General features: G+C 34.7%; 1 protein-coding gene across 8 annotated transcripts in view; it reads left to right on the top strand.

The window, feature by feature from the left end:
- Positions 1-15,148, top strand: part of DLG1 (discs large MAGUK scaffold protein 1) — a 286,764-nt gene extending 271,616 nt beyond the window's left edge. For 3 of the 8 annotated variants that reach the window (XM_061194326.1, XM_061194325.1, XM_061194324.1), the window contains exons 24-26: positions 2,577-2,686; positions 13,414-13,505; positions 14,450-15,148. In XM_061194326.1, coding sequence (XP_061050309.1) covers positions 2,577-2,686; positions 13,414-13,505; positions 14,450-14,556 — 309 coding nt within the window. In that variant the 3' untranslated portion in view covers positions 14,557-15,148. The remainder of the gene's footprint in view (positions 1-2,576; positions 2,687-13,413; positions 13,506-14,449) is intronic. The other 5 variants (XM_061194321.1, XM_061194319.1, XM_061194318.1 and 2 more) reach the window with 2 other exon arrangements.

The raw sequence follows: 15,148 nt of genomic DNA, 5'->3' as shown, positions 1-15,148 counted from the left end.
GGAAAGGATGGGAGACTGGGATTGAGGTAGAAGGGATGGAGGTGTAGCATTTCTCCAAGTATACCTTTTTGTATAATTTTGACTTTAGAACTGTGTTAACATTTTGTATATTAAAAAAACAAGAAGAGAAGATGAAGGGAAAGCAGAATGATATATAAGCAAACTAAACCTAGTCTAACTGTTTCAAATAGTTATTTTTAAATTAATTTTCAAATAACTTCATTGAAGAGAGGAAGGGAGGGGAGAAGTCTTAATCCCAATAATCCTTGAAGACAGGCTAAAGACAGAAAGCCTATGAACAAATATTGAACTCTAATTAGAGTGGTATGGGTTAATAGGTCTGAAACTACTTTAAGGTATATTTTAGAGTTGAGCAAATAAATTAATATATTGACAATTGGTGGGAGCTAGATTTCTCGCTGTCAAAGAAGGGATTTTAGAAATATGGAAAGAGGAGAGGGTAGAATAAACTCTGGTAATTGGATTGGAATTAGAGATATGAATATAAACCCATGCATCTTATAATACAGATATAGAAATATAAATGTGTATATATGTTTTCTTGCTCTGTCCACAAAGAAGGCCTAAAAATGATGACTCCTCAATAAACAATGAGAATATCTAGTGTCGAGATCTTGGCTTCTAAATACTATCCTCCATTAAAAATGTCCAGAACTCATTAGAATAATGGCTGATTCCACTGGGAAAGTACAAGATGAGCCTAGAACATTTTGCTCAGAAAACTAAGGAAGTGCTTAAAGAATGATACAAATATGTCAAAAAGACACAGAAACCAACCTGTAAGGCCCCCCAGTGGCCAAGTCTGGCATAATTGGAATATTAAAATAAATGATAATAACTGATTATAACATAGAGAACAAGAATCCAAGAGTCCATAATGGTATAAATAAATATATGAATAAATAAATAAGTAGATAGAAGGGAAAGCTTTACCTTACATTATTAGAATGTCTACTAATAAGGTTAGAAGGAATGATGGAATTAAGAGAGCTCTCTTGACAACCACCATGATAATAATTGTTTCAGGCAAGAATCATCAGTGTATGCTAAAATTAATGAGTGAATCAATACCTGATGAGAAACAGGATATTTACATAGTTTCAACATATCCTTCCCCCAAATACTTATCAGCTACAAAAGGAAAATAGTAATCTAAACCTGGCAGACAAAAACCTTTAAAAAGTGATCAAAATTAACATCACTAGTACACATCTTATGCTTCCTGATATGATGGACTGAGAAGGATGCAACATCACTTCTGTGGTATTCCTACCAAAAATGTGTATCCTGCCATCTGATGGGAAACATCAGGCAAACCCAGGTTGAGGCATATTCTATGAAAAAAAATGTTCTGTACTCTTGAAAAATATCAAGATCATGAAAGACAAAGACTAAAGAACTGTGCCAGATTGACAGAGACTAAAGAGACTACAACTAAATGCAATGTGTGGTCCTGGATTGGACCCTAGAGCAAGAATACTTTTTTTCCTTTTGCAGTAAAGGATACTAGATGACCAACTGAAATTACACTGTGGTTATGTAAGAGATGTCACTGTGTTTAGGAAATAAGGGGTAAAGAAGTTTTATGTTTGCAATTTACTGTTAAACTATTGTGTACATATATATAGAGGGAGATAAAGCAAACAAGATAGAATGTTAATGTTTCAATGTAAAGTTTTTTAAAATTTATAAGCAATCAGGTAAAATAGTAATATCTAATAAAAGGAGGTGGTGGGTACATGTATATCTGTTATTTACCTTCTATATGTTTGAAGTATTCATAAAATAATAATTTTTTTATTTTAAATAGTCCTACTGAGTTGAAATTATCATTCATTCAAGTGGATTCAAGCCCTTAGATTACAAGACGCATTATGGGGTAGTACCTGACTTTAAATGTTATAATAAAATCTGTTTGATAAATTAGAAGTACTACCCTATTTAACATGGAAATGCTCATCTTTACTAAAAACCTTAATGGCCTTTGGCAGTGAATTTAAGCATGTCAGGAAAGCGTCTTATACTCAGAATTGGGATTTCCAAATGCTTCAGTTTGTGATAAAGTTTTTACTGGTCACCAGTAAGATGAAAAATAGAACAGAGAGTGGTAGTGAGGTTTTATAAATTTAAATTTATTCAGTTTTAAAGATTCTCCTTTATCCTACACTTTTACATTCTTGTTTGATCATATATTCTTTTATGAAATGATGGTTGTGGTAAGATGGTAGCTTAGGGTATTTTTTAGTGCCCTTTCTCAGCAAAGTAAAAGATAGGAACCCCATATTGGTTGCCATTTTGAGAGATTACTGATCTGTGAAAGCTAGGAGTAAGGGAACTGTATTTTCATTCCTTTTTAAATGTAATATTTGAGAATAGAAAACCAGTTATCCATAGCCATTATTCATTGTCTTCATAACAGAAATGACAAGTTTGCTTAAAGTGAACAGGATCCAAACATATCATAATTCAGATTTTGTACTTGTAGGAAATGTACCTTTGAAATAGTTGAAAATACTTGGTTCACTTGTTTTTCTTCCCTATTCCGTCTGTTTTAGGGCAAACACTGTATCCTCGATGTGTCTGGAAATGCCATAAAGAGATTACAGATTGCACAACTTTACCCAATCTCCATTTTTATTAAACCCAAATCCATGGAAAATATCATGTAAGTGTAAATGCCTAAGGCACAGCCTCTAAGTACAAATCCAGTCTCTGTTACTTATTAGATTGGGTAATTTGCATACTCTTCTTGCATCTCAATTCCTTTATCTGTAAAATGCAGGTAATAATAGTATACCCACCTCAGAGGGTTGTTGTGAGGATTAAATAAGCACTCTTGATATTAACTGTCATAATCATCAACATTAATATACTGAAGTATAAAGTAACATATGTTAGAACTTTTAGGTTTAAATAGTCACATGTGTCCAGTACCTACTTAATTGGGCAGTGCAGCTCTGGGTAACCATTAAGAGAATAAAATAATGTATAAATATTTACCTAATAGAGGACAAAAAATAGAATTTATATAAATATTAAAAAAGAGAGGAATGAGCAAATAGAAACATAGTATATAGGTGGGGCAAAAGGATACAGATAGTAAGATAGTATAAATTAACCCAAATGTTTCATTAAATTCTAGACTAAATGGTCCAATTAAAATACAAAAATTGTCAGAATAGAGGAATGAAAAATAAATAACTATATGTTGCTTTTGTAGAAAAGGAAAAGAATCTTTACCTTCTACTCCTCCAGGTTCTCAGCTGGGCCTCTGTAACAAAAGACAGATGAACAAGAGAAAAGCATGCAAATTTATTTAAGTTTTACATGACATAGGACCCTTCATAAGAAAATGAAAATCCAAAGAAATGGTTAAACCTGAACATTTTTATACTAGGTTAGATGAAGAGTGGAGAGTGATGGGAAAATGTGATAGGACCAGACGATATGACTTAAGAGTAGTAAACTAGTGGAAACTTAGTAAGGCTTGTTCGTTCAAATTCCTCTCAGCTTCCCTCCATCATCAGAGATAAGGATAAGGATAAGGATAAGGATAAGGATGGTCCTTCAGATATAGGGAGGTCACCTCTCACATGAGGGTCTTTTTGACCTGCTTCAGGTGAAGGTCAGAGAGTCCTTCCTGTACCTGTCATTTTTCAAATTCCTTCAACATAAAATATTCAATATGCCAAGGTACCATATTTTGGGGTAGTGTGCTATAAAACCCATCAATTATATGTTGCTTTCATAAGACATACCTTAATTATTAGTCTATGGAAGGGCTGAAAGAGAATAGAAAAAAGGGATATACCTTGCAAACACTAAATAAATTAAGCTGGTTTATACTACTTTCAAAGTATACTTTAAGGTAAGAAGTATTACTAGAGATAAAGAGGGACAGTCATAGAAATTAAAGGTTCACTCCATTAGGAAAATATATTTATACATTTGTTTTACACTTTTAGTAACACAGTCTCAAAATGTCTAAAGCACAAATTGACAGCTATGTAGGAAAAATAATAATAATTCCACAATCATAGTGGGCGAACATAACAAAAGAATCACAAAGTAATACAATAAGAAAAGAGACAAATAAAAAAATAAATAAGGATATACAACAACACAAATTAGAAACTTTACCTAACTGACATACATAGACCACTGCACTCAACATCTGCAAAATTTGCACCTTGATTTCAAGTGCACTTAAAATAATTACCAAAACTAATTGTATGCTAAGCCACAGATTTCAAATGATTAAAAACAAATATCTCTGAGCATGATGAAATTAGAGTAGAAATCAATAATTAAAAGATCACTGGAAAATCCCCAAATATTTGGAAATTCTGTGGATCAAAGAATAAGTCACTCCATAAGTTAATAAATGTTTTGAACTCAATGGTAATAAAATTGTCAAGTAAATAAATTTGGAGGATGTAGTAGCCTAGAAAACAAACATATGGTAGAGAGGATTAACAAATCAAAAATGTTTTCTTTGAAAATACTATAAACTGTTAATAAGAAAGATCAAGGAAAGAAAAATTTAAAGGCATAAATAACATCAAGAATGAAAATGGGAGGGCTTCCCTGGTGGCGCAGTGGTTGAGAGTCTCCCTGCCAATGCAGGGGACACGGGTTCGAGCCCTGGTCTGGGAAGATCCCACATGCCGCGGGGCAACTAGGCCCGTGAGCCACAATTACTGAGCCTGCGCGTCTGGAGCCTGTGCTCCGCAGCAAGAGTGGCCACGATAATGAGAGGCCCACACACCGCAATGAAGAGTGGCCCCTGCTTGCCGCAACTAGAGAAAGCTCTCGCACATAAACGAAGACCCAACACAGCCATAAATAAATTAATTAATTAATTAATTTTAAAAAAAAAAAGAATGAAAAAATGGGAATATCACTACACATCCAGTAGACATTCAAAATGTTAACACAGGCAATCCAGTAGAAAAATGAGCAAAGGACTTGCACACTTCACAAGAGGATCCAAATAGTTAATAAACATTTTAGATAGTGCTTAATCATGGAAATGCAAGTTAAAGCCACAAAGTCATATATTATACTAAAATAGCTAAAATGAAGAAGTACCAAATGTTGGCAAGGATGTGGAGCAACTGAAGCTCATAACACTGATAGGAGTGTAAATTGGTACATCCACACTGGTAAACTTGTTTACAGTATCTCCTAAAGCTGAACGTACACATAACTTAGGACCCAAAAGTCTCATTCCTAGATATATACTCAACAGAAATGTTTATGTGTGTTTACCAAAGACATGTACTAGATTAGATGGAAATACTGTACTAAATAACAAAACTTGAAACTATCCAAATACCCATCAGAGCCTACGTAAATATGACATATTCACACAAAATGAAATATTCTACAGTAATGAGAATGAGCAATCTCCAATTACACACAGAAGTATAGAAGAATCTCACAAACATAATTTGAGTAAAAAAAAATTCAGACCTAAAAGTATATATACTCCATGATCCCAAATTTAATCATTGCTTATAGAAATCAAATAGAGGTTACTCTTTGAGGGTAGGTTGGTGACTGGAGTGAAGACACCCAGATTCTTAGGTGCTGATGTAATGTTCTCTATCTCAGTCTAGGTACCGGATATACAGGTAAGCGTTAAGTTGCTGAAAACTCATCAAGATATACATTTATGATATTTCTGTTCTTTGTTTGAAAATTATACTTTAAAAAAATCTGAAGAAATAGAAAAGGAAAAAAAGAAATAGAAAATCTAGACCTGTACTCCTAAAGAACTTGACTTTGTTATGAAAAGCCTTCCCACAAATAAAAGAGCCAAAAGGACTTACTGAATTCTACCAAAAGCTAAGAAGTAATACCAGTCTTATAAAGATTCTTCAACTAATTTTATGGGCATTAATTTAATACCAAAACCTGTGAAAGATTTCACAGGAAATGAAAATGACAAACCAGTCTTACCATGAATATAGATACAGAAATCCTTACCAAAATAGAGCAATTTGAAGCCAACAATTTTTTTTTTTTAATGAAAGCTTCTTTATTTATTTCTTTCTTTATTTATTTTTGGCTGTGTTGGGTCTTTGTTTCTGTGCAAGGGCTTTCTCTAGTTGCGGCAAGCGGGGGCCACTCTTCATCGCAGTGCGCGGGCCTCTCACTATCACCGCCTCTCTTGCTGCGGAGCACAGGCTCCAGATGTGCAGCCTCAGTAGTTGTGGCTCACGGGCCTAGTTGCTCCGTGGCATGTGGGATCTTCCCAGACCAGGGCTCGAACCCGTGTCCCCTGCATTGGCAGGCAGATTCTCAACCACTGTGCCACCAGGGAAGCCCTCCAACAATTTTTTTAATAAGATAAAATACAACAGCCAAGTTGGGTTTATTTAAGGAATGCAAGGCTAGGTTAACATTTAAGATTAATCAGTGATAGAGCTAGAGAGAAGATGGAGTAGGAAGCACCAGGAATCTATCTCCCCACCTAGACAACAGTTGGACTTGCAGAATCTGTCTGATGTTGACCCTTGAACATCGCAGGTTTGAACTGCATGGGTCTACTTAAACATGGATTTTTTTCAGTAGTAAATATTGCAGTACTACTCAATCTGCGGTTGATTGTGGATGTGGAACCATGGATACAGAGGAACCAAGCATATGGAGGGCCGACTGTTATACATGGATTTTCAACTGCATGGAGGGTTGGCACCCCTAACCCTGACATTCTTCAAGGGGCAACTGTATTTTGGAACTCAGGAATTCATTGAAGGCTTGCAGCTTCTAGGGGATGGTTTGAACTGTCAAATTTGATTTATTTCACCTCTTACCACGGTAGCAACTTCCCATTTCCCCACCTTCAGCCCCCTAGCAGGTAGCCTTGCACTCATTCCTTGAGCAGCTTACATAAAGTTTGTGGAGCCAAGGTGGGGAATAAGGACCTTGTCCTCCAAACACTGGGGAATCTGTGCTCAGATAGCTGATTCCTGCTTCTGACTGTGGAGGTGTAGACACAGAAGCAGGGAGCCATTGTTGCAAACCCCACTGCCACTGTTGCAGGGCCCCACCTCTCAGGCTGAAGTGACTTCTAGAGAGTTAAGGGGCTGGTGGTGCCTTTTTTCCCCCTGTTTTACGTTTTCTTTTTCCCATTTGGGAGCCAGACTAGGACGTTCACATATACAGGAGTATTCAGAAAGTCAACACACATGCCCAGGGAAAGGCACAGGCTCAGAAAAGATCTGAGAAGACCTTATGTGTATACCTCAGGCTAATCCCTGGCATGGAGGCATCCTACAACAATTAAAAACAAACAAAAAACCCTAAAGGAAGGAGAATTTTACCTCTGGCATTATCACATTATAAGATTCCAATGTCCAGTATTCAACAGAAATTTATAAGGCATACAAAGAAACAAGAAAGTGTGGCCTATTCAAAGGGAAAAAATAAATCAATAGAAACTTCCCTGAAAAAGACCTAATGGCAGATATACTAGACAAAGACTTTAAGACAGCTGTCTTAAAGTTTCTCAGCAAATTCAAAGAAGATGTGGAAAAAGTCAAGGAAACAATGTGTGAACAAAATGGAAACATCAATAAAGAGGTAGGAAACCAAAAGGAAATTCTGGAGCTGAAAAGAACAATAACTGAAATGAAAATTTTCATTCAAAGAGGGATTCAAACACAGATTTGAGCAGGCAGGAACAAAGATTCGGCAAACTTGATAGAAGAATGGAAATTATCAAGACTATGAACAGAAAGAGAAATGACTGAAGAAAAGTGAACAGATCCTAAGGAACCTGTGGGATACCATCAACCGGAAGAACATATGCATCTGGGAGTCCCAGTATTAGAAGAAAGAGAGAAAAGGCAGAGAGAATATTTGAAAAAATAATGGCTGAAATTTTCCCAAACTTGATGAGAGACATGAATATAAACATCCAAAAAGCTCAACAATCTTCAAGTAAAATGAACTCAGAGAGACCCACATTGAAACACATTTTAATCAAACTATCAAGAGACAGAGACAGAATTTTGAAAGCAGCAAGAGAAAAGTGAATTATCACATACAGAAGTCCTTATTTTCAGTAATTTATGTAAGTGGACTAAACTCTGCAATGAAAATACAAAGATTGGCAGACTGGATAAAACACATGCAGTCCAAAGACACAAACAAGTTGAGAAAGTAAAAGAGATATTCTATTCAAATAGTAACCAAAAGAGATCAGGAGTATCTATACCAATATCAGACAAAATAGACTTTAAATCGAAAAAGGTTATATATGACAAGAATGACATTGTATATTAAAGTTTCAATATGGCAAGAAGATATAACAATTATAAACAGTTATGTACCTAATAACAGATCATAAAAATATATGAAGGAAAAACTGACACAATTGAAGGGAGAAACAGCTCTACAATAATAGTTGGAGACTTCAGTACCCCACTCAAAATAATGGATGGAACAACCAGACAGAAGATACATAAGGAAATAGAGGGCTTAAACAACACAATAAACCAGATAGACCTAACAGACATATACAGAACTCTCTAGCCAGTAATAACAGAATACACATTCTTCTCAAGTGCACATGGGACATTTGCCAGGGTAGACCATATGTTAGGCCACAAAAGTTGATTCTTCAAAAAGATCAAGAAAAATGACAAACCTTTAGGTAGACAGACTAAGGAAAAAAAAGAAGACTCTGAAACTAAACTCTGAAATGAAAGTCGGGACATTACTACTGATTATACAGAAATAAAAAGGATTCTGAGAGTGTTATGAACATTTGGGTACCAAAAATATGGGTAACCTAGGTGGACAAATTGCTAGAAACATAAAACCTACCAAGACTAAATCACAAAGAAATAGAAAATCTGAATAGACCTGTGTAACTATAGTAAGTTTTGTATACATATAACTTATACACCCTATATTAAGAAAATTGAATCAGTAGTCAGAAACTCCCAACAAAGAAATGCTCTGGATCTGATGGCTTCTCTGGTGAATTATAACAAACATTTAAAAGAAGAACTAATGCCAATCCCTCCTAACTCATTCTATGTGACCAGCATTACCCTGATACAAAAGCCATACAAAGAAACTACAAGAAAACTGTAGACCAATATCCCTTATTAACATTTATGTAAAAATCCTCAACAAAATATTAGCAAACAATTCACCAACATATTAAGAGGATTATACACCATGAGCAAGTGGGATTTATTCCTGGAATGCAAGGATGTTTCAACATATGAAAATGGATCATTGTAATAAACCACATAACAAAATGAAGGGGGAAATCACATGATCATCAACCAATGTAGAAAAAGCATTTGACAGTATTCAGCACCCTTTCATGATAAAAATATTCAACAAAATCAGAATAGAAGGAAACTATCTCAACATAATAAAAGCCATTTATGAAAAACTGACAGCAAACATCATACTCAATGGTGAAAGACTGAAGGCTTTTCTTCTAAGATCAGGAATAAGGCAAGGATGCCTGCTTTCACCACTTCTGTTTAATGTAGTACTAGAAGTTGTATCCAGAGGAATTAAGCAAGAAAAAAAAAGCCATCCAAATTGGTAAGGAAGAAGCAAAATTATCTCTGTTTGCAGATGATATGATCTTATCTGTAGAAAACCATAAAGACTCCACACAAAAGCCATTAGAACTAATAAATTCAGCAAAGTAGAAGTATGCAAAGTCAACATACAAAAATCAGTTACATTTCTATACATAAACAATGAACAATCTGAAAAGGAAATTACAAAAACAATTTTATTTACAATAGCATCAAAAAGAATAAAATACTTAGGAATTAACCAAGTAGGTGAAAGACTTGTACAATGAAAACTATAGAACATTGCTGAAAGAAATTAAGATATAAATAAGTAGAAACACATTCCATGTTCATGGATTGGAACACTTAATATTGTTAAAATGTAAGTACCACCCAAAGTGACCTACACGTTCAATGCAATGCCTATCAAAATCCCAATGACATTTTTTGCAAAAATAGAAAAAGCCATACTAAAATTCATATAGAATCTCAAGGAACCCCCAAATAGTGAAAACAATCTTTAAAAAAGAACAAAAAAATGGAAGACTCACACTTCCTGATTTCAAATTTTATTGCAAACTACAGAAATCAAAATGCTGTGGTACTGGCATAACGACAGAGATAAAAAACCAGGGGGAAGAAATGGTCAGTTGATTTTTGACAAGGATGCAAGACCATTCAATGAGGAAAGGACAGTCTGTTCAACAAATGGTGCTAGGAAAATTGCATATCCACATACAGAAGAATGAAGTTGGATCCTTACCTAACACCACATACAAAAGTCAACTAAAAATGGATCAAGGACCCAAATGTAAGACAATAAAACTCTTAGAAGGAAACATAGGACAAAAGCTTCATAACACTGGATTTGGCAGTGATTTCTTAGATATGACACCAAAGACACAGGTAACAAAAGAAAAAATGGAAGGTTAGACTTTGTGAATATTTTTAAACTTTTTATATCAAATGACACTATCCACAGAATAAAAAGGCAACCCACAGAATGGGAGAAAGTATCTGTAAGTCATATGTCTGATAACAGATTAATATCCAGAATATATAGAAAACTAAAACTCAACAACAACAACAAAAAACTTGATTCAAAAATGGGCACAGGACTTGAATAGACATTTCTCCAAAGAAGATAAACAAATGGCCAATAAGCACATGAATAGATACCTATCATCACTAATCACTAGGGTAATGCAAATCAAAACTACAATGACGTACTACCTCACACCCATTAGGATGGCTACTGTCAAAAAAATAGAAAATAATCGCTGCCAAGGATGTGGAAAAACTGGAATTCTTGTATACTGTTGGTGGGAATGTAAAATGGTACAGCTGCTGTGGAAAATAGTTATGGCACTTCCTCAAAATACTAAAAATCATAATTACCATATGATCCTGCAATTCCACCTCTAAGTATATACCCAAAAGTATTGAAAACAAGGTCTTAAAGAGATATTTGTACACCCATGTTCATGTTATCATTATTCACAATAGCTGAAACATGGAAGAAACTCAATGTCCATCGACAGATGAATGGTTAAGCAAAATATGGTACATGCACACAAAGGAAGGAAATTCTGCAATGTGTTACAACATGGATGAACCTTGCAGACATTATGCTAAGTGAAGTAAGCCAGTCACAAAAAGACAAATACTGTATGATTCCACTTATATGAGGCAGCTAGAGTAGTCAACATCATAGAGACAGAAAAAATGGTGGTGGCCAGGGGCCAGGGGGAGGCAAGAGTGCGGAGTTATTTTTAATAGGTATAGAGTTTTGGTTTTACCAGATGAAATGAATTATAGGGATGGATGGTGGTGATGCTTGCATAGGTACTAATGCCACTGAAGTGTATACTTTAAAATGGCTAAAATGGTAACTTTTATATTGTGTATATTTTACCACAATTTTTAAAGTAATTTTTAAAAATCAGTGTAGTGTAAGACTCGCAGACATAGAAAACAAGCATGATTACCAAAGGGGAGGGGGAGGGATGAAGTAGGAGTTTGGGATTAACAGATACACACTACTATATATAAAATGGATAAACACCAAGGACCTACTATATAGCACAGGGAACTATATTCAGTATCTTGTAATAACTTATAATGGAAAAGAATCTGAAAAAGAATATATATATATGAAAAGAATAGATACATATATAACAGAAACACTTTGCTGTACACCTGAAGCTAACAACATGGTAAATCAACTATACTTCAGTTTTTTAAAAAATCAGTGTAGTGTACCGCATTAACAGATTTTACGGGAAATTCCCTGGCGGTCCAGTGGTTAGGACTCGGCGCTTTCACTGTGGTGGCCCAGGTTCAGTCCCTAGTTGAGGAGCTAAGATTCTGCAAGCCGCACGGTGCAGCCAAAAAAAAAAAAAACTTTTAGTATAAAAAAAATCATTTTAATAAATGCAGAAAAAGCATTTGATAAAATTAACATCTATTCATGACAAAAATATTTTGTAAACTATGAACAGAAGGGAATTTCCTTAATCTGATAAAGGTCATCTACAAAATATCAAAGCAAACATCATATTTGATGATGAAACATTGAAAGCTTTCCCTCTTAAGTTGGGAGCAAACTTCCATTTATCCATCATCCAGCTGTAGCATTAATTACCAACTGTGACCAATCTCGTTTTATCTATCCCCCCACCTCCTTACCCCTCCACTCCAGATTATTTTGAAACAAACCCCAGACATTACATGATCTCATCCATACATCTTTGTATATATTTGAAAGATAAAATTCTTTATTAAAAAACATCACTATGGGGCTTCCCTGGTGGCGCAGTGGTTGAGAATCTGCCTGCCAATGCAGGGGACACAGGTTCGAGCCCTGGTCTGGGAAGATCCCACATGCCGCGGAGCAACTAGGCCCGTGAACCACAAATACTGAGCCTGCGCGTCTGGAGCCTGTGCTCCGCAACAAGAGAGGCCGCGATAGTGAGAGGCCCGCGCACCGCGATGAAGAGTGGTCCCCGCTTGCCACAACTAGAGAAAGCCCTCACACAGCAACGAAGACCCAACACAGCCATAAATTAATTAATTAATTAATTAATTTTTTTAAAATCACTATGATGTCACACTAAAACATATATACACTAATATGTATAAAATGGATAACTAATAAGAACCTGCTGTATAAAAAAATACGTACACATTGTAGAAGGTTCAGGCAATATGAAAAAGCATAAAGAAGAAAAAAAATCACTATGTCACACTAAAACAGTAATTCCTTGATATCATCAGTTCATGTTTTCTTGATTGTTTCATAAGTTTTGTTTAATTTTTTTCAATTTGTTTGAATCAAGTTCCAAACAAGATCTGTTTGTGACAGTTGGTTGTTAAGTCTTTTGATCTACAGATTCTCCCTTCATATCTTTCTCTTTTTTCTGTCTATTTGTTGAAGAAACCACTCATTTATTCTGCAGTTTTCCCCAGACTATATTTTGCTGATTGCCTTCTCATGGTATTATTTAATGTGTTCATGTATCCCCTTTACTATCTATAAATTGGTTAAGTAGATCTGTAAGTCATATTTTAATATGAAATTTTCATCGAAGTCAAAACTGTCAAATTAATGCTTAGTTTTTTTGGCTGTCTTGAACTAATGCAAAAATGTGTTGAAACCCTTCTGTCATTCCAGGTAAAAAGCTACATAGTCAGTGACTGGATGTAGTTTTTAATGACATTAAGATTCTCAACAGAGCTCAACTTTTCATGATTTTATATGTCTTCTCTCCTCTGTCATCCTTTTTCAAAAGTATTATAATGTAGTAATTACTAATTTCTAAATTTATTTGTATAGGGAAATGAATAAGCGTCTGACGGAAGAACAGGCCAGAAAGACGTTTGAGAGAGCCATGAAACTGGAACAAGAATTTACTGAACATTTCACAGGTTGGCATCATGTGTAGCAGTGCCCTTTATGGTAGAATTTTGCTTTGGAGCCATATGAACTGACCCATTGAAATGGATTTTGAACTATGCCCACATTTAGCAGTAGTAATAATAAGTGCTATAAGTTTCAGAATAATTCATCTAATCTAGGTTGCAGTGATGAGGAATCTTGAAATTTAGTGTTTCTTAGGTTGTCAATGAGGACAGCGTGTACAGGAATAATTCATACTGACCAGAGGAAAACATTCAGACTTGACTTCTTCAATGAAACTGACTTTTCTCTTATTCTTTATAAATTTTGATCCATTTTAAGATATTATTTGTTTAAAAAGAGAAGAATAGGTAGCAATTCCCAAATTCATTTTATTCTTTAAATTATTCCTTAGGTATCTTTGGATAGCTTTTTGTTGTTGTTTATTGTTTGTTTGAAATAATGATTAGCTTATATTTGGTGTTCATATTAAGTACCATTAAGTGTCATGGTGTTGTAACCCATGTGTGTGTGTGGTTTTTTTTTTAAGGATTATTAATAATTTCAGACTAACAGAAAAATCACAAGAATAGTACCAGCAATTCTCATATACCCGTATTCCACAAATGTTAACATTTTACCACATTTATAATTTTGCTGAAACATTTAAGAGTAAGTTGCAGACAGATGCTCTTTTGCCTCTAATTACTTCAGTGTCTATTTCCCAAATACACAAAACAAAGTAAAAAATCACCAAATCTTGCTTTCTGATAAATTTTTAAAATAAAATTTTTTCTGTTTTACAAATAAGAAAATTCATGAAATGAGCCTTTTCTAAGCAAACAGTACGTAGATGGTATCTCTTCCTGAATGAGTATTTCTAAGATATAGCTTCTGCTGTTTTACCAACAATTGTAATGGTGAAGATAGACAATTTTAATGGAGGTTTCTGATTTTGTTTCTATCATTACAGCTATTATACAGGGAGATACGCTGGAAGACATTTACAACCAAGTGAAGCAGATCATAGAAGAACAGTCTGGTCCTTACATCTGGGTTCCAGCAAAAGAAAAGTTATGAGGACTGATGTTTCTCTGTTTCTCTTTTCCACGGTCTCATTTTCTCTGACACTTCTTTGCCCTTTCCTTCTGGAGTCTGTCTTCAATACTTCTTCCATGTTGAATCATATCCCACTCATCATGGTCTGCAGTTGCACTTATTTTTGACATCTTAGTGTCTCCTTCAAGTTGTAACATCTGTATTATTTTATCTCACTATTGGTTTGTGGCCATTTTTCACAAATGAAGATGGAATGGCCTGACCAGCTATTAATAGGATTTGGGGAGACGGGGAAATTGTGGTAAAATTCCTTAATGTTTAAGGGAAAGTAACTTTAAGAGATTTTCAGAGAAGCTTTATATACATTCTTTCCAAATTTCAATATAAATGAAAGAAAAGTTGTTTTAATCAATGATTTAGTAAACTTTGAGCAACAATGCATGCTTAACTTTAATAGCATGGTTTGGCCAACATATTAGCTCTCAAGTCCTTTTCTCAATTGACTTCTGTTATCAAAGCAAATATTTCATTATAGACAAATAAGGAAAATATGTTTTTTAATTTCAAAATTAATATCTGAGTTAACTTTAATAATTTCACAAGGGATATTCAT

The sequence above is a fragment of the Eubalaena glacialis genome, chromosome 6, assembly GCF_028564815.1.
Source record: "Eubalaena glacialis isolate mEubGla1 chromosome 6, mEubGla1.1.hap2.+ XY, whole genome shotgun sequence".
Classification (NCBI taxonomy): Eukaryota; Metazoa; Chordata; class Mammalia; order Artiodactyla; family Balaenidae; genus Eubalaena; species Eubalaena glacialis.
The sequence above is the reverse complement of the archived record's forward strand: the minus strand, read 5'-3'. Positions and strand labels throughout refer to the sequence as shown.